The sequence below is a fragment of the Callorhinus ursinus genome, unplaced genomic scaffold (genome assembly GCF_003265705.2).
Source record: "Callorhinus ursinus isolate GAN/ISIS: 27379988/994484 unplaced genomic scaffold, GSC_fseal_2.0 scaffold51, whole genome shotgun sequence".
NCBI lineage: Eukaryota > Metazoa > Chordata > Mammalia > Carnivora > Otariidae > Callorhinus > Callorhinus ursinus.
The window spans coordinates 3,960,706-3,982,795 of NW_027397113.1; the positions used below are offsets into that span (position 1 = coordinate 3,960,706).

Consider the following 22,090-nt stretch of genomic DNA (forward strand, 5'->3'; position numbering starts at 1 on the left):
CCCTGGCCGGCAAAAAAAAACACCTCCTTTGTGACAGAGACCCTCCTGCTCACCTCTGTTGGGCACACTGAGGCCCAGAGAGGTCTTGGAGCTGCTAAATGGGAAGCTGGGGTTACGACCCCAAACCTTTGCCTCCCAAGACCACCCGAGTACCAGAAATTCGAGGTGATAACCCCGGCTCCCCCAGTGAATCAGCTCGGCAGGCCCAGAGATAAATACGGCCTTTATATACAGAGAGGCGGGACGTCGCGGGGGAGGGGGGGGGGGGGGGGGGAGGGGGGCGGGGGGGCGCCGGCGGGGGCGAGGGGGGGGGAGGCGGGGCGAGGCGGGGCGAGGCGGGGCGGGCGGGGCCCTGTCAGTGGGAGAAGATGCCCCGGAAGCGAGCCTTGTCTTCTTCGTCCTTCTGCCGGATCCGTGTCTCCAGGGCCCGCAGCTCACGGGTCACGAGGGGCGCCAGGGCAGGGTCCAGCTCCAGCACCTTGGCAAAGTCAGCCTGGGCCTCCTGGGCATTCCACACGGCCGCGTGCGCCTTGCCCCGCTTGAAGTAGGCCTTGACATTGTCTGCAGGGGCCCCAGCGGGCAGCAGGTGTGCAAAGGCATGAGGGGGGGGGCGGGCGGGGGGGCAGGACAAGGCAGCTGCCCAGCCTGACTTTCTGGCACCGCGGTCCCCTCCTGGGTTAGAGCCCTCCCAACCCGAGGATGGCAACCACACCCTGCCGAACCCCGTCACTGGCACCGCAGAGCCCACGGCCCTGCGCGGGTGGAGGACGTGTGCTGGGGCTCGTGCCGGGGCCCGGCAGGGCGCAGCGCCGCGCCCGGTGCTCACCGTCATACTTGTTGAGGATGGAGGAGCAGTGGTCCAGCACTTCATAGTACTCCTGCGCCACCAGCTTGCACTGACAGTAATTGAGCAGCAGCGGGGTGATCTGCTGATCCAGCTGGATCCAGTCAGGGGACCCAGGCTGCTCCTGGGGGCACGGGCGCAGGGCGAGGGCAGCAGGTGCTGAGAGCTGGGTCCCTTGGCTCCCCACCTCACCCCCACCCCACCACAGCCCCCGGGGCTGCACCTTCATCTGCAGGTTCTTGAGGCAGGCAATGGCGTCATAGTACTTGGCGGCGGCCTCCCTCACGTGGCCCTCACGGTACAGCTTGTTGCCCTCCTGGTGGATGACCGGCACCGCCTTCGCCTTCTCCTCATCTGTCATGGCCCAGGGGTCCTGCTGGTATGTGCCGGGGTTCTCCACCTGCCAGAGCGCGGGCCGCGTCAGGGTGAGGCCCTGGGGGGGGGGGCGGGGCGCGCGGCGGGGGAGACCACGGCTTCTCCGCGGCAGGCCTGCCTGGCCTCTGGGCCTCGGACACCAGGAGCAGAACCTCCTGGGTTAGAGCCCTCCCAACCCGAGGATGCCAACCACACCCTGCCGAACCCCGTCACTGGCACCGCAGAGCCCACGGCCCTGCGCGGGTGGAGGACGTGTGCTGGGGCTCGTGCCGGGGCCCGGCAGGGCGCGGCGCCGCGCCCGGTGCTCACCGTCATACTTGCTGAGGATGGAGGAGCAGTGGTCCAGCACTGCTTGTTCACTCACTGACCACTCGACAACCGTTTAAGGAGCACCTCCTACCTGCCCAGCTTTCCAGGAACAGAGCCGTGAACAAGACGGTGAAAAGCTCCACCCCCACGGAGACTTCTGGAAGCAGTGGGCCCCCCCCTCCTAGGCAGGGGGGAGACCCAGGGGGACTGCTGGGGTCCCACCAGGCGTTCTTGGACCCACCCTGTCCCGACCCCCACAACTGTCCGTCCACTGAGCCCACAGCCCCGGGCAGGCAGGCGGGGCCGGTTTCCGTGTGAGGCCCCTGGGGCTTGGTGGCCCCTCACCTTAAGCATCTCAATGTCGAAGATGAGAGGCTGGGGGTTCTGCTGCAGGGCGTCCAGGTCGGCATGGCCCAGGGAACTGTGCTCCTGCATCTGGGCGATACCACAGCAGTGCCGCTGGCCCTCCAGAGGGTCCTTGCCGGCTGCGATGTTGCGCAAACTCTTGGCCACCAGCGGATACAGGACCACATGCTGCAGAAAGGCGAGCGGGCACCAGGGGCTCTGTCAGCGTGGGCTGCCTGGTCACCAGGCCCGAGAGGCCCAGCCCCTGGCCCCATCGCCATCTGAGAAAGGACACCGAAGCCCAGAGAGGGCAGCAGCTGGCTCAGGCCCCTGTCCGCTAAAATGCAGGAGGGCTTCTCCCTCAGGAGTCCTCTGGCGTCCCAGCCTTCTGTTCTGTCGAAGTCCCCAGCTCCTGCCACACTCTCTGGCCACCAAACTAAGCACCCCTCCCACGCCCAACACAAACACACACTCTCACTGTCACCCCATCTCCCCTGCCCTTACAAGCTCAGCGGGACTCTTGCCTCTTCCTCCTCCCGGAGGTGTAGCCCACAAGCTGGACTTCTCACCGTACTGGGGTCCCTCCCTCCACATTCTGTTCTCAGCGTCTCCTGCTTCTCTCCTGCCCCAGCCCCACCCCATTCAGGGCCTGTCTCAGGTCTGGGCCCAAGATAGGAACTCAAAGCCCTTGGGCAAGACCTGCAGGCACAGAGGACCTAGCCTTTGACCTTTCACTAGGAACAGCTGCTGAGATGGTGGGAACCAGACTCTACAGCTGCCAAGATGAGAGAACAGAATGCGGGGGCGGATGCTGGAAGGTGAGTTAGGAGGTGAGTGAGACTAACCCCCACCCCAGTACAACCAGCTCTGCTCACTGGCCCTACTACCTATATGGGGGCAGACTGCTGGAGTAAGGTTTATCCAGCCGGCAGACACGTCTTAAGTCTTGGTGCTGAGTGTTTTGAGCTAACGGTAAACAGGTCCAGTCCCTGCTCTGCAGTAGCTGAGACCCAGGCAGAGGACCAGACCCTGGCCATGCAGGGCATGAGGGGTTAGAGGACCCACAGGAGAGGTTTCAAGCCAACCACCGGCAGTCAGGGAGGGTTTCCTGGAGATAGTGACGCCAGGAATTCACTGTGAAGCATGAGGGAGGATCTTGGCCAAGAAGGGGATGGAAAGGAAAGGCAGGGAGGTGAGTGGGAGGGGAAGACTGGCAGGAGTCAGACCCTGCAGGGCCGCGGGACAGTCTGACAGTGACTAGGCCCAGAGAGGATTAAAGACGCAGTTGTGCGGGTCATTTGCATTTGAGAACCAGTCCCCTGGCTGCCGCCTGGCTAATAAAGAGGAGAAGGCAGAAGAGGCCAGGACCCCAATGTCCTATTGGTGTGGCGCCCTGGAGGGAGCTGGCGGTGGCCTAGCTAGGGCACAGGCCCTGGGATGGGGAATAGGGAACGGCAGGACAGACACTACAGGTAGGTGCCGGATGCCAGGTACCTTGACATCACAGCAGAACTGGGCGATCTCCCCCTCACGCATGGTGCACACGATGGTCTCCCACACAGGCAGCTTGAACTTCTTGCCAATGATGAGCTCCATGGGCTTGCCACGCACCCGGCTGTCGTCCAGCACGGCGCCCTCCTTGTCGCTGTGCAGAGTCCGATAGTGGAACGTGGCCTGCAGGCCACATGTGGGATAAGGCAAGGGCACAAGCTCTCACCAAGCCCCCAAGGCCAAGCCCAGCTCCCAGCCTGCAGATAGCACAGGGTACAGGCCTCGCCCAAGGGTCACTACCTGACCTCTACCCCACCACCCAGGGGAAGAAACTAAGTCACACGGTTTGGGGGTGGACAGGCTGGGATGGGATCCCAAGCACTCTGGCACCAAATGTTCTTTCAATAAATATTTGCTGAGCACATATTATGTGCCTGAGCTCTGTGCTAGACACAGCAGTAAACAAAGACAAAAGTCCCTGCACCCACAGAGTTCACATGGAACTTCCAGGGAAAGGAGATGAGTCTGAAACAAAACAGCGTACTGTGGACCGTGGAGCTAAGGGCTACAGATCAGAAAACAAAATGCAGCAGAGGAAGACGGGGCGGATTTATACACGGGAGGCGGGCACTGTCTGAGGAGGCAACACTTAAGCAGAGATCTTAAGAGAGGAAGAGAGGAAGCACGCCAGACCAGATGCTGGGGTAGGACACTGGTGTGAACCTTCTATGCCAAAAGAACAGCAGGGTGATCGTGTGGTGTGTTCAAGAAACATCAAGGCCAGTGTGGCAGAAGCAGAGTGAATGAGAGGAGGGGTGCACTGTGGGGTCACCGGCGTCAAGGGGACAAATCCTGCCGGGCCTGGAGGCTGTGGTGAGGACGTCGTGTTTTTACTCTGGGCGGCTCCACGCGGAGGAGGGACAGGATCTGACTTGGGTTCCACAGCTGCCAAGATGAGAGAATAGAATGCGGGGCGGGGGGGGGGGGGGGAGGTGGGGGAGGGTGAGTTAGGAGGTGAGTGCAGTAGGCCAGGGCAGACAACAGAGGCCTGGACCAGAGTGGTAATGGGAGAAACCTTGAGAAGTGGTCAGATCCTGGGTGCATTCTCAAGACGTGAGCGAACAGGAGGGGCCATGGAGGGTTTTGGCCTGAGCAACCAGAAGGTCGAACGTGCCCTTCACTGAGATGGGGAAAGACTTGGTGCAGCAGGTTAAGTTTGAGTTGCCAACCAGCCATCCAAGTGGTGACAGTGAGTTGGGAGCTGGATATCAGGTTTAAGGAAGAGGCGCAGCCAGAAATACACCTGCGGGAGTAGTCCAGGCATGGAGGGCTTTTTAGGGATGAGCCTGGGGAGATCATCCGCGGGTGAGTGCAGAGAGAAGGGATCTGAAGACTGAACCCTTGGCAGGATATAGGTAGAGAAGCCTACGTTCTTGCCCACCACACCAGGCCGCAACCCTGAACTCCGTTTCCAAGTCAATACAGTGGAGGCACTCACAGTCTCCATCCCACGTTGTGGGAATGAAAGGAAATAAACCTGTGTGGTATTTAGCACAGGGCTCACTGTGAGCACTCAGCCTACGCTGGGGATTGTTACTGGGTATTACCCGTCCCTGTTTTTTGGTGCCACTGTTCACATATCTTCACTATCTTTACAATGTCTCTCCTTCTGGTGTCTGTTCCATCCAGGATCTCCCTTGCCAGGACTTTCTTCAAGGCCATCAACCCCCCCCAGCCCATCGGGATATGCAACCACACCCACACCTCTTCTCTCCACTCTGGAAGGAGCCCTCTTAATATAACCGATCACCAGAGGGATGCAGCTTCCCTCGCTCTCAGGGCACTCACACTGGGCCAGCCTAGGATCTTTACCTGCTCAACCTGGGCCTAGTGCTGCTGGAGGACAGTGTGTTCATTCACAGCCACTCTTACTTTCGGTGTCCCAGTCGAAGCCAGGATCCTTGGTCATTCCTTCAATTTGCATGTTCTGTGTGACTGCTCTGCTGGGCCCAGGGGCTGCCCCTGGGAAGCTCCTGACTCTACAGACAAGTGGCAACCGGGAAAGGCCCTCCAGGAAGAGGGAACTGCATGAGCAGAAGCAGGGAAGCTTGGAGACATAGGGGAAGGGGGCTGGAGAGGCATGGGTATACAAAGGAGGAAGGCAGTAGGCTTTTTAATTTCCTAGTCCTTATCTGTCCTGAGCAACATCACCTAACCGTCCTAAAAAACTCTGCCGAAGAGTTCCAGTCTGGCAGACCTGACCTCTGGACAAATTCAATAGGTTTGTGTGCTCCGGGGCCTCATTTTTCCCATCTAAACAATGGGAGCTGGTCTGTTTTCAGAAGGCCCTCCCATCTATAAAAGAACTTGAACCTTGCAACCCCGAGGCCCAGGGCCTCCTCCTCAGTCCCGGGGCACCGCCCAGGTCCCAGATCTCCTGCTCCGGGTCTCCTCCAGCGCCCGGTCCGCTCAAGCACTGAAGCCAAACCCCTGCAACCTTCTTAGGATGACTGACGGCCTCCGCGACCAATGCGGCCACACGGCCAAGCCACGGGGCGAGGCAGACATATCCAAAATCACCCCCTACTTAAATCCAGACCAACCAGCGTCGAGCTCGGCATGTGAGCAGTAGGGTCACCGACCGCTGCTATCTGGGCATGCGCAACCTCTCGCCTAAGGCCTCCTCCCGCCTCGCATGCGCACCGCGCCGCAGAAGGGGTGCGGGGAGGGGGCTACGCACGAACCTTGGTTCCATCCTGAAAGTCAGGGAGCTCTCCTCGGCCCTCCTGTATCACACGCTTTTGGATCCCGTCCTCCCGGAGTCTTGCGGTGATATCCGCCATCCTTCTTCCCCGCTGCTCTCTTTCGGTAACTTCCGGACTCCTTCGGCAGCTTCCGGACCTGCTTCGGCAACTTCTAGAGCTTCGGCAACTTCCGAGATGGCGCCATTTTGGCTGAGGGCAGACGCCAAAAAGGGACTAAACGTAGAGACGGACTGTGATTGGTTCTCTGCGCAGCGGCCGAGCGCGCGCGTCTCGCCAGGGGCGGGTCCGACCGGGAGGCCCCGGGGCCTGTCGGAGAGGCGGGGCCAGGGTCTGCAGGGCGGGAGCGGGCGGGGCGTCCCTGGCAATCGTGTCCTTGAATGGATTTGGACTGGCCGTTCCGCGTGGTTGTGTGCCCCCACCCAACCCGTTTAAAGTTGTAGTACTGCAACAGCCTTACCGGGCGCGGAGAATGCGGGGGACTCCATCCGTCACGCCGCACCCTAAAGCTACTGTTGTTGTGTATCCTTTGCTGGCCTTTAATTTTTTGACTTTTGCGTCCTGGATTTTTCTCTAAAAAACAACAACATCAACAACAACAACAAACACCCCAAATAAGTGAAAAATAAAAAATAAAACCAGGAGTAAGAGGCAGGGGAAGGAGGGTTTCAGTATTCCTGTGAGTACAGTAATCTACCAAGAAGGGACGGAGAGAGCCCCTCACGGGGTCAGGAGTGGGTGAGTAGTCCCCTGAATCCACAGTGTCAGGCACACAGTAGGTGCATAATAAATATGAGGAAATATATGACTGATAGAAGTGAGGTACTTTGGGGACTAAAACAAGGTTTTTCTTGGCCTCTGGAAACTAGCTGTGAACAATAGTGATGAGAGCCTTCACCCAGTTTAAAGGATTCCTACTCCAGGAAGGGGAATGTCTTGAGGCCTGTGCAGTGTCTTCATCCTACCGTCCTAAGTGGGAAGGTTATTGTCCCTCGCCTCTGACCCAGGTGCTAAGTGCTTCAGACATTCACCCTGGTTCACTGCCCACAAGAAGTCCCCTGAGAGCGGTGGGACCTCAGAGGTGAAAGGGAAACGTGCTTTGTTTGTTTGGTTTTTGCTTTTGCTTTATACCAACACAGGAAGTTTTACAGCTAAGCTCTGCCAAATTTTGAAGCAGTTTTGAAGCCTGTATCTTATACAAATTGTTCTAGAAAATGGAAAAAGAGGAAAGCTGACCAATATATTTTATGAGGCTAGCTTTATCTTGATTCCCGAACCAGATGAGTATACCGAAAGACAAGAAAGGTGTAGGCCCGTTTTACTGATATGCATAGATATGAAAAATAGTAAATGAAATATTAAGCTAGTTGAAACCACTAGTGTGCACAAAAATGCATCAATATGCTAAGTGAATGTCATTCACAAAAAGACAAGTACTATGTAATTCCATTTACATGAGGTACCTAGAGTAGTCAAATTCATAGAGGCAAAGTTGAATGGTGGTTGGTGGGGGAGAGGCAAATGAAGATTTGTTGTTTAACGAGTATAGAATTTCAGTTTTACAATATGAAAAAGTCCTAGTAGAGATTGGTTGTATAACAATGTGAATATACTTAACACTACTGAACTGTGCACTTAAAAATGTTTAAGATAGTAAGGGGCGCATGGGTGGCTCAGTCGTTAAGTGTCGGCCTTTGGCTCAAGTCATGATCCCAGGGTCTGGGGATCAAGCCCCGCATCGGGCTCCCTGCTCAGCCCGATGCTCAGCCGGGAAGCCTGCTTCTCCCTCTCCCACTCCCCCTGTTTGTGTTCCCTCTCTTGCTGTCTCTCTCTCTGTCAAATAAATAAAGAAAATCTTTTTAAAAAAATGTTTAATATAGTAAATTTTATGTGTATTTTCTGACAATTAAAAATTACACTTTTTAAAGATTTATTTATTTATTTATTTATTTGAGAGAGATTGAGAGAGACAGAGCACAAGCAAGGGGGAAGAACAGAGGGAGAGGAAGAAGCAGACTCCTTGCTGAGCAGGGAGCTGACACAGGGCTCCATCCCAGGACCCTGAGATCACGACCTGAGCCAAAACCAAGAGTCAGACACTTAACCAACTGAACCATCCACGTTCTCCTCTCAAATAAATACATAAATGAAATCTTTGAAAAAATAATAATAAATAAAATTTTGATATTTTGTTCATGTATTTTTGCCTTAAATTTTATTTTTAAAAATAGTACATTAAAGTATTATTGATCTTGCTTGGTCTTTTTTTTTTTTTTAAAGATTTTATTTATTTATTTGAGAGACAGAGAACAAGAGATAGAAAGCACGAGAGGGAAGAGGGTCAGAGGGAGAAGCAGACTCCCTGCCGAGCAGGAAGCCCGATGTGGGACTCGATCCTGGGACTCCAGGATCATGACCTGAGCCGAAGGCAGTCGCTTAACCAACTGAGCCACCCAGGCACCCTTGCTTGGTCTTTTGATGTCCCCTTAAATTTTTCACCCTCACCCTGGCCTTCCAAAATCCCAGCGCTAGTAAGAAGACAAATTCCAGTGCAATTTGGCTCCAGAGTCAGTGAACTACCTTGTTGCAACACTTCTGTATAGTAAAACTATCAGGCCTGGAGAATATGATGTTGGAGAATATCTTTGTGATCTTGGGGTGAGGAAACACTTCAAACAAAACTCAAAGAGCACAAACCTGATGGACTTGAACCTATAAAACTGAGGATCTTTTTTTTCTTTTAATGAATCTTCGTGTCTAAAGTAGAAGCAAAACAAAATGAATTTATTGACAAATTTATTTTTCAGAAACAAACTGAAAATTTCATTTTATAGCAGGGGACAAACAAAACAAAACCAAACCCAAAATACCTCCGTCACATTCCAGTGATTTGAGTAATGGCCCAAATATATGGTAAGAGATGGTGTATAAAGGAACGCAGCATCTCTGATAGCAGTAAACAAATCTGGGGGAGTTTGTTTCAAATGTTAGTGTGTATCTGCTGGGAGACCCAGTGGCCACAAGCTCTCCCCTTTTGCCTTCTTAGCCTGAACTGAGCAGTCTGTAAACTTTGATCCTTCCTTTTTTTTCTCTTTCTTTCTTTCTTGTAAATTCACAAAACTTTGGAAGGAAACACAATAAATTTTTGCTTTCACATGGCTTGATCTACCTCTTTGCCTTTGAAGTGCCTTTGAAGTGTATGTCTAACTCCCTGTGAGAGTATCCTGGGCCGCCTAGCCCTCTTTCACAAAACAAACCAGGCAGTGGTCAGCAGTTACCTTTATTTGGACCAGAGACACTACTCGAGCAATACTGCCAACAATCAGACCAACATGACCTGTGAGCACAAACAGACAAAAAGAGGAAACCAAACAGGAACAGTTTCCATTTTCCATGTGTGTTCCCAGGTTTTTGTTTGCTTTTTGAGTTGGCCTTGAATATGAATTCAGAGGAAGCTAAGGAATACCAAGTACTATACCATGAAGAGATCCTACATTTACACAACAGATGTGTCATGTCCAGCTGCCCCTTGGCTTCAACAGAGAAAAAGCCCAGAAAGATGAGGAAACTATTAGGAAGGGTGAAATTATCTCTCAGGAAGCACACTTCCAGATCAGGTTGGAGATATCAGGCCTCAAGGTAAAGGGACTTATGTCAGGTGTCCTGTAAAAGCACAGAAGACTGGGCACCTGGGTGGCTCAGTCAGTTGAGTCTGCTTTCGGCTCAGGTCAAGATCCCAGGGTCCTGGGATGGAGCCCTGCATCGGGCTCCCTGCTCCACGGGAAGTCTGCTTCTCCCTCTCCCTCTGCCCCTCCCCCTGCTTGTGCTCTCTCCCTCTCTCTCTTTCTCTCTCTCAAATAAATAAATAAAATCTTTAAAAAATATATAAATAAATAAAAATGAAATTTAAAAAAAAAACATAGAAGGCTAAGGTTTGGAACGAGAATAAATAAGGAGTGTTAAAAAAAAAATCTATTCTGGGCTGACCTGTTCAAGACAGAAACAAAACACATTCCAGTTTAACCCATTTCTGACTGAAAGTCATACCAGGGCTGACTCTCTAGGAAAAGTAAGTTTAAACCTCTTACAGGGGCGCCTGGCTGGCTCAGTTGGTAGAACATGGGACCCCTCGATCTCAGGGTGACAAATCTGACCTTCACTTTGGGTATAGAGATTACTTAAAAATAAAGTCCTTAAAAATAATGAATTAATTAATTAGAAAAAAAAAACAACCTCTTGCACAATACTTTTCCTCCAGGGGTGGGGGCAAGAAAACATGATATTGGGGCACCTGGGTGGCTCAGTCGTTAAGCATCTGACTTTGGCTCAGGTCATGATCCCAGTATCCTGGGATCGAGCCCCGCATTGGGCTCCCTGCTCCGCGGGAAGCCTGCTTCTCCCTCTCCCACTCCCCCTGCTTGTGTTCCCTCTCTCGCTGTGTATCTCTGTCAAATAAATGAATAAGGGGCGCCTGGGTGGCTCAGTCGTTAAGCGTCTGCCTTCGGCTCGGGTCATGGTCCCAGGGTCCTGGGATCGAGCCCTGCATCGAGCCCTGCATCGAGCCCCGCATCAGGCTCCCTGCTCCGCGGGAAGACTGCTTCTCCCTCTCCCACTCCCCCTGCTTGTGTTCCCTCTCTCGCTGTGTCTCTCTCTCTGTCAAATAAATAAATAAATAAATAAAATCTTTAAAAAAAATAAATGAATAAAATCTTTTAAGAAAGAAAGAAAGAAAGAAAGAAAGAAAGAAAGAAAGAAAGAAAGAAAGAAAGAAAAAACATGATATCGTTTTTAACGAATGTTAAAGAGGCATAATTTTGAGTTTAAAAGTGGCCTGAAAAATCCCGCTCTTCATTTCGCCAATTAGTGATATGCTGTAGAAAATCATGAGTCAGGGGTTCAGTCACATGTATATTGTGGGTCAAGTGACTCACGAGCATTCCAAACAGACCATGTTTCTTGGAAGTCTATGCAGTTTCTGATCTGGTCCTGCTCGCGATGGAGCTTGGGCACACAGTGAGGTATTGGGCACTGCTTCCCAATAACCTCGCCCACAGCCCTCTGTCCATCCTCCAGTGACACGTCCGTAGAAGGTGAGGGTTCGACGTGGCTCCTGCCAGTGCCTTCCTCCTGTGTGCTGCTGCTGGTGTGTTTCAAAAGCTCCTGAAGACATAGATTCTGAGCGGTTTTCCTCACACTGGGTCCAACAGGAAACTGCCCCATGGGCATCTCCACCCTGGGCCAGTGGTTATTTCTCTCTTCTTTTTCTTTCTTTTCTTTTCTTCTCATACTTGTAGGAGGAGCTCTGCAACACAAAAAGCAGAAGCATACGAATGAGAAAGTAGGAGGCAGAGACACACAGAAGGGTTAGATGTTCATGGGAAGTCTTAGGTCTTTGTCCTTTGAAACCACCGGCTGCAGAGAAGGCCTCAAATAAATGTGGAGAGAGCGGAATTCGAGTTGTCACGGTGTGAACCTGAGTAGAAGGGGGTGCGGATCCCCTTGCAGCCTCATTTGGAGAAGCCTCATTTGGAGAAGGCATATGTGGCAATGGGAAAGAAAGCAGCTGAAACAGAAGCTGGCAAAACAGTCAGGACTTAAAGCACGCTGGGCGGTCCCGTAGCAGAAAGTCTTTGAACTCCTCAGGAATCCTCTGCAGCAGGTTTCTCAGGTGAGCCCAGAGAGAGTTCTTGGGGCACCACCTGCAGGTCAAAGAGGGAGAGCGCTGGGCGTGGGAGAGGAGGGTAGAGGCCCATCTCAGTAGCCACTCCTGGGCAGCGCTGGTACTGAGAGCCCCCATCATCCGCTGGTTGGGGCCTAGCAGAAGCCAAGGCTGCACTCACCGAGAATGCCCAGGAGCGACGTGGGCCTCAGCCTGCACTGCATCCCAGGACTCCGAGCATTGTTAACTAAGGGAAGTTCAGACAAAGTAAGGAGACAGAGCCAGGGAAGAGATCTGCACAACTCCAAGGCATCGGTACTTTTCCAGGTATAGACGTGCAGATAAGCAGAAAGAAGGCTAGAAAGCCAACAGAAAAAAATGGACAACGGATATGAACAGACAGTTCGCGGAAGAGGGAACCACCATGACTGCCAAGGCCAAGAAGAGCTATTCAAATTCCCCAGTTGTCAGAGGACCCAGATGGAAATTAGTAACCACTTTAGATTCATCAGATTAGTAAGCATTTGAAAGCTGGAATACCAAGTGCTAAGAGAAAACCAGAACCCTCATGGTGAGTGTGACAATTCATCCAGCCACCCGGGAGAGCATCTTGGGTGCTTTGTGAAGTCAAGGGTATGTGTACCCTGTAGCCTGGAAGTCCTACTTCAAGAATTCTCCCACCATCCATAAGGAGGTAGCATAAAGGTGTTCATGGCACTGATGTGACAGGGGCATTGAGGCCAAGCTAAGCGTGCATCCCTGAAGGGTGTGGTGGGTAATAAACGTGCTTGCTGGATGCTCAACATGGTACAGTATATGCGACTGGTAGAAGCAATGAATGAGACGCATATGGAAACCATGAGTGTTGAGTGTAAAAAATGCAAAAATGTAAACAGAATGAGTTTTATACACGACACCATGTTTGACATCCACATAGGAGCCAAGCCACGTGTAGTAGAGAACTGGGCAGGGTGCATGGAAGCTGACTGCACACACTGAGACAGCCCTGGTTTTTAGCGGTGACGTGTCATAAACTGAGAAGTAGGACTGATTCGACTCTGTCCGTGAGGTCATACAATGAAGTGTGGTGGGTGGAGGATGAGCACCCCGGGGAGCTAGATGAGCTTGGCTCCCCAATTCTACCACCCGTAAGCATTTGAGATTTTGGCAAAGCATTCGTTCATTCATTTCATCCACAAATATTTAAGGAGCCTCTACTCAGTGACAAACACTGTTCTAGGCACTGTGGACACAGTGGTGAATAAAACCGTGTAAAGTAAGTTAAGTTAAGGTAAGTGCTGTGTAATGTGAAACTGACTTTAGACTGTATAGTCAGGGATGGCACCCGTGAAAGGTGACATTTGAACAGGGACACAGATGATAAAGACCCAGTTGTGAAAGAGCATGGTCAAGTGCTTTCCGGGTATAGGGAACAGCATGTGCAAAGGTCCTCAGGTGAGAATACTTTGGCCTGTGTTGCAGAGTGGGTGAAAGAGGGGCAGAGGAGGCTTGATGAGATCGGATAGGTACACAAGGACCAGAGCGTTCACAGCTTTCTGGGCCTTAGTCAAAAAGAGCCCAGATATCATTCCAACCACAATGGAAAACGAAGGGACGGTTTTATACAGAGTGACTTAGCCTCATACTTAAATTTTTTTTATTTTTATTTATTTATTTTTTTTACTTAAGAATAACACACAGAGAGGGGCACCTGGGTGGCTCAGTCCTTAGGTGGCCAATTCTTGGTTTCTGCTCAGGTCATGATCTCGGGGTCCTGGGATCAGGCGACCTGGCACTCCTCGCTCAGCGGCGTCTGCTTGTGGATTCTCTCTCTCTCTCTCCCCCTCTGCCCCTTTCCCTGCTCTCGCCCTCACGCTCTCTCTAATAAATAAATAAATCTTTAAAAGAAATAACACAGAGAGAAAAAGATCAGATATATTTTAAAAAATCACTTTGGCTGCTGAGTAGACACTGGGTTGGAGGAGTGGAAGCCACATAAGCTTTCTTGAGCCTCAGTTTCCAGATCTGCGGTGGTGAGAATACCCATCCCGTGCAGATCAGCGGTGAGTCAGGGTGGGGACACAGTCTGGTCCCAGGAGTCTCCTTGGCACTCGAGGCGCGGGCTGGGATGCAGAAGGCCCCATCTCGGGCCTGGGAGGCTGGCGCCCTAGCTACCCCTCCAAGTCCATGACACAGACCTGGGAATTGCCTAGGCAATCCCGCTGTGGCTCACGAAGGCGACCGCTGGGAGGCGCCGCGGCTCCTGTGCAGTCCCCAAAGGAGGCCCCGCCCACTGGTCCGCTCGGCGCTCGGCAGCTCGGGCCTGCTGCGGGCGAGCGGGGGCGGGGCCGTTACGTGAGGGCGGGGCCTCGGCCGGGGCGCCGGACAGTCGCGCTCCCAAGACTACGGCCCGGGGCGGGGCCTGCGTGCGGGGGCGGGACCGCGGCGCTAGGGGCAGGCGGGCGCCGATGGCGGCGGCGAGGGGCACCTGAGCGGGCCGGGGCCATGAGCGCCACCCGGCCCCAGTTCAGCATCGATGACGCCTTCGAGCTGTCTCTGGAGGACGCGGGCCCGGGGCCCGAATTCAGCGGGGTCGCCCGCTTCGGGCCGCTGCACTTCGAGCGCCGGGCCCGGTTCGAGGTGGCCGACGAGGACAAGCAGTCCCGGCTGCGCTACCAGGTGAACGGCCCGGCCCACCTCAACCCCAGCCCGGGTCCGGGCGGGACCCCAGGCCGGACCCTGGAGAACCCCAACTCAAGGGAAAATCTGTCTAGAGGCCCCAGCCTACGTGGCCACTGATCCAGGGCCCTGCCCAGACCCTCTCAGCTCTGATTTTGGCCCCCAGCCACCACTGGAGAGCCCAGAACCGGAACCCGGGATCAAGTCTCCTAGCCCCAATTGGAAATCCCACCGGGCGTCCCCACCCATCCTGGGTACTGACCTAACCCCCATCCCCCTGGGCTGGAGAGCTCTCTGTACCTGATCCAGACCTCCCACTAAACTAGAAATCTCCATTCTCCCTAGAGGACTTCCACCAACTCTAGGATTCTTTTTTTTTTGGAGACGTGTACCAGATTCCTGTGCCCCAAGCCTGGAAACCATGGGCTTCTGCCCTTCCTTGGCACCCCAAATCCAGAGCCTCCACACTGGGCCCCTGAAATACCATTCCGAAAGGTCCACCCTGACTCCCAAACTTGGGAGAACTCCTGGCCCTGAGACCCACGTGAGGAGCCCTCAACCAGCCCCTGTGGTCCCTGCCACCCCCAACCCCCCAAGCCCCAGCACCCACCTCCTACCTGGGTTTCGGTTTCTGTGAATCATCAAACCCGTTTTGCGGGAGGGTGGAGGGCCAGGTGAGCAGCTGTCAGGCGGCCAGGCAAACAGCTGTGTGGCCTTGCTCTCCTCCTCTCCCTGAGAGGGGTGTAGGAAGGGCCTGGGCCCAATAACCCCTCTGAGCCCTGTGTTCTGGAATAGAACCTGGAGAACGATGAGGACGGAGCCCAGGCCTCTCCGGAGCCGGATGGGGGAGTCAGCACCAGGTCAGGGCCAGGTGGGGACCCACCCTGTACCTCTAGCCCTGTGCTCCTGGCTCCTGGCTCCCAGGTCCCTGGCCAGTCTTCCACCTCACATCCGTCAGCTCTCTCACATCCTGTTCTACAAGGATTCCCTAGCCTGATCCCCACTCCCCTCATGGGTTCCCCTGTCCCGCAGTGTCCCCCTACCCCAGTGCCAGCCACACCCACCCACCCCTACCAGGCTCTTTATCCTGAAGAAACCCCCCAGCCTGGTCTGGCCCCTACCTCTCCACAGGTCACCTGTCCTGCAGCCATCCCCAGCTTGAATCCTCAGCCTTTCTCCACCCTCAGTCCTGCAGAGACCCCCAGCCCTTGGATTCCTTGTCACCCTGTCCCCTCTCAGGGGCCCCATCCCGCAGGAACACCCAGCCCTAGTCCCTGCCCCATCCCCCACCACATCATCATGACCCCTTCCTTGCTTCCTCTGCCTCTCACTGGGCCCACCTGGCCTGCAGGGATTCCGGCCGAACGTCCATCCGCAGCTCCCAGTGGTCCTTCAGCACCATCAGCAATAGCACCCAGCGCTCCTACCATGCCTGCTGCAGGTGAGACCCTGTCCTGCTTAAGCCCCCTATGCTCTGTGCCCCAGAACAGGCAGCCTGGGCTTTCTCCCTCAGTCCTCTGGGTGGGGAAGGGTAACAGGAGGGAGTTGGGCTCCTGTCACCTCTCACACCCATCCTGCTCTCCCGCCACCCAGCTGGACTCAACACCCTTTGATCCAGAAGAACCGCCGGGTAGTGCTGGCCTCCTTCCTGCTCCTGCTGCTGGGGCTGGGTGAGTGCCCTGAGGGTCCCCTGCCTACCCCCAGGAGGGGTCCGGCCTCCCTTTGTGCCGGCTCAGCATCCCCCTTGGCACACTGAGCCTCCCTGCATCCCGAGCAGGCAGCTGGCTGCCATCACCCCACGCCCATTTTACAGGTGAAGAAACTGAGGCCTTGGGAGGAGCGGGCCCAGTCTCCTGGGCACACAGCCAGGATATTACACGTAATTGAAAATGGAACTTGGTTCGGTGCTCCAAACTTTTTTTTCTTTCTTTTTTCTTCTTCTTCTTTTTTTTTTTTTCCTAAGCCCATGTAATCCATCAGGGAGCAGAAGAGTAATAGTTCTACCATTTATTCTGTGTCTACTTCGAGCCAGGTGCAGGGGAGGCTTATTTTCCTGCCTTACGGAGGTCACACAGCAAGAGGGAGGCAGGGCCATGACCCAGAACCTGTGTAGGGACAGGTTCTCAGAGATATCCCTGCCAGCCCTACCCCTAGAGCACCTGTCATTTCCCCTTCTCTGGAGTCTGAGCGTGGATGAGGACCTCTCCCCGCTCCGCACTGGGCACATCCATTGCCCAGATGGGGAAACTGAAGCCCAGAGCAGGCAGATCTCGCAGCCAGGTGTTTTTGGACTCATTCTATGGGGCTGAGGCCTCAGGATCCCCAGAAAGGACAGGGTTGGGATCAAGAGGGACCCATAAGGACAGCCCAGCTGTGGCAGCTGCTCTCCCTGCTCCGGGATGATCAGAGACCCCTGGCCAGAAAGCTGAGCAGCAGCCTTGCCTCAGCTCTGGGTGTCTGTGTGCCGGGGGGGACGGGGGGAGGGAGTCATCGCTTCTCCAGCAGCCACTGCAAGCTGGGCACTGGTCACACTGGCCACCTGCCTTACCCCTCTCATCCTCTCAGTACCCGTGAGGCCAAGCATTACTACCATCCCCGTTCAGAAGTAGGGACAGAGCCTCAGGCAGGTGAAGGGACTTGCTCAGACCTCAGCTGAGTAGATGAGCTGGGATTTAAACCCACATCACGGACAGTACCAGGCCTGGAGGCCTCCATAGACCTATTAAGGGCCTTTGGAGGAATTAGAAAAAGACGCCTCCTCTGAGTGGGCAGGGCCCCCAGCCCTAAGCCAAGGTGGCAGGTAGTATATCAGCCCCAATCCGTGCCCTTTTTGAGGTGCTCTGTGCAGGGCACAAATCCCATAGCAGTCCATGGTAGCCCCTCAAGCCTCCGTGCTATATTGCCCCCCTTGCTGCAGAGCCCAGGTCCCCCACCTCCCCCCAATCCCATCTTCTAACTGGGGACCTAGGACTCTCTCTGGGTCAAAAGTTGATCCAGCCATGACTTCCCCAACACTCACTGTCCTCAGCCAGAGTCCACACCCCTCACCGGGTCCCCAGGCCCTGCCAAACACCTCAAGCCTGGGCTCTTACCTCTCCACTCTTGCCAAAAGCAGGAGGCTCCTAGAAAGCCCCCACCTCCCTCCAGACGCTGGGCCTTTGCCATGCTGCTCCCTCCGTCTGGAGCACTCCTCTCCTTTTCTGCCCGCATCATGACCACAGCAAAGCGTCTGGAGTCAGATCGCCTCCTTCTGAGTGCAGCTCCTTGTGCCTCAGTTTCGTCTTTTGTGAAATGGGGATGATCGTACCTGTTTCATTCAGTCACACTGATAATAAAGCAGTGCAGGTAACAAGCTTAGCCCAGTGCCTGGCAGCACCTGGTAAGTGGTAACTAAATGTTACCTGCTGTTGGTACTGCTACCCCTGCTCAGTTTCGTTGCCACTGCCTCCAAGAAGCCCCTCCCTGATGCCCCAAGGCTCCCATGCTGCCTGATCTGGCCTTTGGGGTTGTAGCTTGGAGGGTCTTGTTGGTTGCACCACTAGGGAAGGGCCATGAGAGCAAGGACCTCATTTGCCTTTCCCTGTGGGATTCTCAGTACCAGGCACGCAGCAGGTGTTCGATAAATATTTGTTGATTGACTGAAAGGCCACATCAAGGAGCAGAGACAAATCTGGTTTCGGATATTTCCCAGGGCCTGCCGGGTGCCCTGCTCTGAAAACACAGAGCTTGCTGAGCTTCCCTGGAAGGGTCTCTGGCTAGGGAACCTTCAGCTCAGCTGGGGGACTGACTATTCCTAGGACCTAAGCCTTTCTGGGGGTTGTGGGCGGAGGTCCCCGCCCTGCCCCCAGCGCCTGCCCCCTCCTCCCGCCCTCACCCTCGCGGCTCCATCTGTGTGCAGTGCTGATCCTGATCGCCGTGGGACTGGAGGTGGCCCCCTCGCCAGGTGAGCGTCCCCTCCTACCTCTGCTGGCAGCGGGGGTCCCCTCAAGGAAAGAACTCGGGGACCCGCGAGCCCCCAGCCCCCTCGGAAGTTTGCTTCCACCCTCCTAAGCAGGAAACGGTCCCTTCTACAGCGGAGAGTGAGAGTAGCCCAGGCAGGGACCCCCCGGGCCCCGCCCCGTGCCCCCCCATCCTTGATTCGGCCCCTCCTCCGGCAGGTGTCTCCAGCGCCATCTTCTTCGTGCCCGGCTTCCTGTTGTTGGTTCCCGGAGGTGCGAAAGGGCTCGGGGGCGGGGCGGGGCGGGGCGGGGCCGGGCCTCGGCGCTGACCGGCCCCGCCCCGCAGTCTACCACGTGATCTTCATCTACTGCGCGGTCAAGGGCCACCGGGGCTTCCAGTTCTTCTACCTGCCCTACTTCGAGAAGTGAGCCGTGGGCGGGCGGCCGGAAACCAGCCTCGTCTCCGAGCGGCCCCAGGGGGCGCTCCTCGGGTCCGCCCCGCTCTGGTTCCCTCATCTCCAGGGAAGAACTCCGGGACCCGGGAGCCCCCAACCCCCTCGGAAGTTTGCTCAGGAAGTTTGCCCAATACCCAGGCCTGGAAAAGTCGCCCCTGGCCTGTTCTGTGCCTTAACTTATTCTCGGGCCCTGGGGCTGCTGGGTTGGTGGTGTTTTGTGCTAATAAAAGAATGTACTTCATTCCTGAAGAGACCACTGATCTTTCTTTCCCAGCCCACCAGCCTGGCCACAGCCCCCCTCCCGCAAAAACTGAGGAAAGGGCTGATGGAGCTGAGGGGTCCAGGACCACCCATTTTCTCATTGTACCCGTGACAGTCCTGATGCTCCTAAGACTTGCTCCTGCGCTTTTGGGGCAGAGCTGGGCCTGGGACTCTGTCCTGCAAGCCTTTTGGAGGTCCTTCCAGCCTCCCATCTCCTCCAGCCCTTAGCAGAGTTGGCCCTGCCCATTCTCTACCTGGAGGCGCTGGCCAAGGGCACTCAGATGACGCAGGCCTGGGGCCTGGAGGCTGGTATCCTGGTTGCAGCCTGGCTCTGGGGCCCTGGGCTGCCACAGCCAGCTCTGAATGTGGGCCATGACCAGGCAGCAACCCAGCCCTCTCCGCCCACTGCCCTACTTCCCAAGTCCTGGGATTGGGAGAAGTAGGGGCAAAGACTAATGGGAAATGGGGCCCATATCACAGAACCTCAGTGATCGAAGACTCTTAGAACCACAGAACATTGGAAACAGGCCATCTCAGACTTTTGGAAAACCCAAGCATCTCAGAATCTTGAGAGCCAGGAAATAGAATCTTCGAGAACCCTGAAATCTGGAATCCTAATAGCTACCATTTATCAAGCTCTTAGAAGGCAGCAGGTCCTGTGCTAAGCACTTAACACAGGTGATTTCTGATAATTACCACCTTAGCCCCATTTTACAGATGAGGAAACCAAGGTCCAGAGAGACTGATTCACCCAGGGGCAGCGTTAGGAACATAACCCAAGGCTTCCATGACACCTGGGTGTGGGAGGGAGAGGAGAGGAAACAGAGCACGTGTGTCCCCAGCTGACCACCCAAGGGGCTGACTGAAGGACTATGGGCTGAGGTAGATCCTGTTCATATACTTAGATATTTACAGTAAACCATGAGTGCCGTTGAGAAGAGATGCGGCCTGGCCTTCACTGTGTCTGCAGCAGCCAGAACAATATCTGTAGATTTCTGTGACTTTGTTGAAAAATTAACCCCCCAGACCTGCTCTCCTGGCCCACTCCTGCTCTCCTGGCCCACCCAGAATTCCCACCCTCAGCCCCTCAGCCCCCAGTCAAGGCACTTTTAAGGGTACCAGTTGGATGCAGGAATTCCTAAATCAGTGGTTCTCAAACTAGCTCTGGTAAAGGACCAGTTTTCATTTCTAATCCATCGTGGACCAGTACTTTGGCAAGATAAAATAAAACCTGGGAAAGTGAAATAAAAAAAGACATATAGAATATAAGCCCACAATCTGTATTACCAGACTAGTCAGACATAAAATTACATTTCAATGAATATAATCAGAACAAACACAGGGAAAAAGGAAGATCATGGAAACCATTCATTGTGAGCAAATAGGCAATTAACACAGAGTTGCTACTATGCTCATACCTTTTTGTCATTCCACAATCTTAACTAAACAGGAAGTTATTCCGGAAGTTGTGAGTCTCCATATTATAAGACTACAGCAGGTATCAGCAAGTGATAGCCCACAGACACAATATGGTCCCCAAGCTAAAAGTGGTTTTTACATTTTAGTAATGGTTGGGGGGGACAGTAAAAGAATAATACAATTTCATGACACATAAAAGTTGATAAAATTCAAATTTCAGTGTCAGTGAATCAAGCTTAGTCAATTAATTACTAAATTTCCAGCCCAGCCACACCTATTGGTTTCTATGTTGGCCATGGCTGCTGGGGGATACAGAGCTGAGCAGTCGTGACAGGAACCACATGGTCCTCCAAACCTAAAATCTACACTGGCCTCTTACAGAAAAAGTTGACCAATCCCTGGTCTATGTGAACACATTGACAGAACACTGAATCACAACATTTAAAGTTTCATCATGACCAGTGTGCTTGATTTTTGCTGGTTAATTTATGTAATCCAAACTGGATTGACACTAACACTATCCTCAGGGAATAATGAATATCTAAACTCTAAATGTAACTTCTTTCTTTGTTGAAAAATACGTCGAGGGGCACCTGGGTGGCTCAGTTGGTTGAGCGACTGCCTTCAGCTCAGGTCATGATCCTGGAGCCCTGGGATCGAGTCCAGCATCAGGCTCCCTGCTCATCGGGGAGTCTGCTTCTCCCTCGACCCTCCCCCTTCTCGTGCTCTCTCTCTTGCTCTCGCTCTCTCTCAAATAAATAAATTTTTTAAAAGAAAAAAGAAAAATATATCAATAATTGTGTCCAGACGAAGAACATTAGATTTCCTCAGTGAATTGTGGCTCATTTTATCCCTAATGCTTTTTGCCTCATAGCCCATTTCTGTCTGCTATGGCTGTATTTATACGAGCTTCCTTTGGTTCATTTTCTCCTAGTAAATCTGTTTTCCAAGTCATCACTTTTGGCCTTTCGGTTCTTGTTATGCTCTTAGATCCTGCACTCAGCTGTGGGGAAGAGCCTGGTATCTGCCCTTTGGTGTCTACTCTCTGCCTTTACAGTAGAAGGACCTCTGGTCTTTAGCTGGGCATGTGGCCGCCCCAAATAAAGACTGCATTTCCCAGCATCCTTTGCAGCTACGTGTACCAGGTGAGGAGCCCTACCTAATGGGGTATGAGTGGTTCACATTCTTTGTCCCCCTTTGTCCTTTGTTCCTGCCTCCAAACCTGCCACCTGGAAAATGCACAAACTTGGGCATACCCCAGGAATGGCAGGGCGGCTAGCAGGAGCTTCGGTCCCTGAAGACCATACAGCTGGATTTCACTTAATAAACTTCTATTCCTTTAAAGCATTGTGATTTGGGATCTCTGTCAGTTACAGGAAACCCAGTCTCATACTGAAACTTTCCTCTGGGGCTGAGACTCTCTTTTAACCAGAAACTTAATTTACTCATAATTATTGGAATTTTTATTTTTTAAGGATTATCCCTACCTTCTGTTTTTTTGTGTGTGTCTTTTTTTAAAGTAGGCTCCATGCCCAGCAGGGAGCCCAACTCGG

The 22,090-nt window shown here is 53.7% G+C and overlaps 2 protein-coding genes across 7 annotated transcripts; one reads left to right on the forward strand and one right to left on the reverse strand.

Moving 5' to 3' along the window:
• Positions 1 to 207: 207 nt before the first annotated feature.
• AIP (AHR interacting HSP90 co-chaperone) lies at positions 208 to 6,337 on the reverse strand. 2 transcript variants are annotated; one of them, XM_025878532.2, is made up of 6 exons: positions 6,109 to 6,336; positions 3,368 to 3,547; positions 1,874 to 2,062; positions 1,068 to 1,244; positions 827 to 968; positions 208 to 561 (listed from the first exon to the last, which is right to left on the reverse strand). In XM_025878532.2, exons 1-6 carry the CDS (start codon positions 6,205 to 6,207, stop codon positions 356 to 358), a joined length of 993 nt encoding a protein of 330 aa, XP_025734317.1. In that variant the 5' UTR covers positions 6,208 to 6,336; the 3' UTR covers positions 208 to 355. The 2 variants fall into 2 exon arrangements, with proteins under 2 accessions (XP_025734317.1, XP_025734319.1); XM_025878534.2 differs by having other exon boundaries at positions 351 to 561; positions 835 to 968; positions 6,109 to 6,337.
• Positions 6,338 to 14,191: 7,854 nt separating this feature from the next.
• Positions 14,192 to 19,102, forward strand: TMEM134 (transmembrane protein 134). Of its 5 annotated transcripts, XR_012375452.1 has the most exons (8): positions 14,193 to 14,464; positions 15,260 to 15,324; positions 15,816 to 15,905; positions 16,058 to 16,134; positions 18,156 to 18,236; positions 18,360 to 18,407; positions 18,622 to 18,675; positions 18,749 to 18,766. XR_012375452.1 is itself a non-coding variant. In XM_025878536.2 (7 exons), exons 1-7 carry the CDS (start codon positions 14,291 to 14,293, stop codon positions 18,829 to 18,831), a joined length of 588 nt encoding a protein of 195 aa, XP_025734321.1. In that variant the 5' UTR covers positions 14,197 to 14,290; the 3' UTR covers positions 18,832 to 19,102. The 5 variants fall into 5 exon arrangements, 4 of the variants coding, with proteins under 4 accessions (XP_073739493.1, XP_073739491.1, XP_073739492.1 ...); XM_025878536.2 differs by lacking the exon at positions 18,156 to 18,236 and having other exon boundaries at positions 14,197 to 14,464; positions 18,363 to 18,407; positions 18,749 to 19,102; XM_073883390.1 differs by lacking the exons at positions 18,156 to 18,236; positions 18,360 to 18,407 and having other exon boundaries at positions 14,195 to 14,464; positions 18,749 to 19,102.
• The last annotated feature ends 2,988 nt before the right edge of the window (positions 19,103 to 22,090 follow it).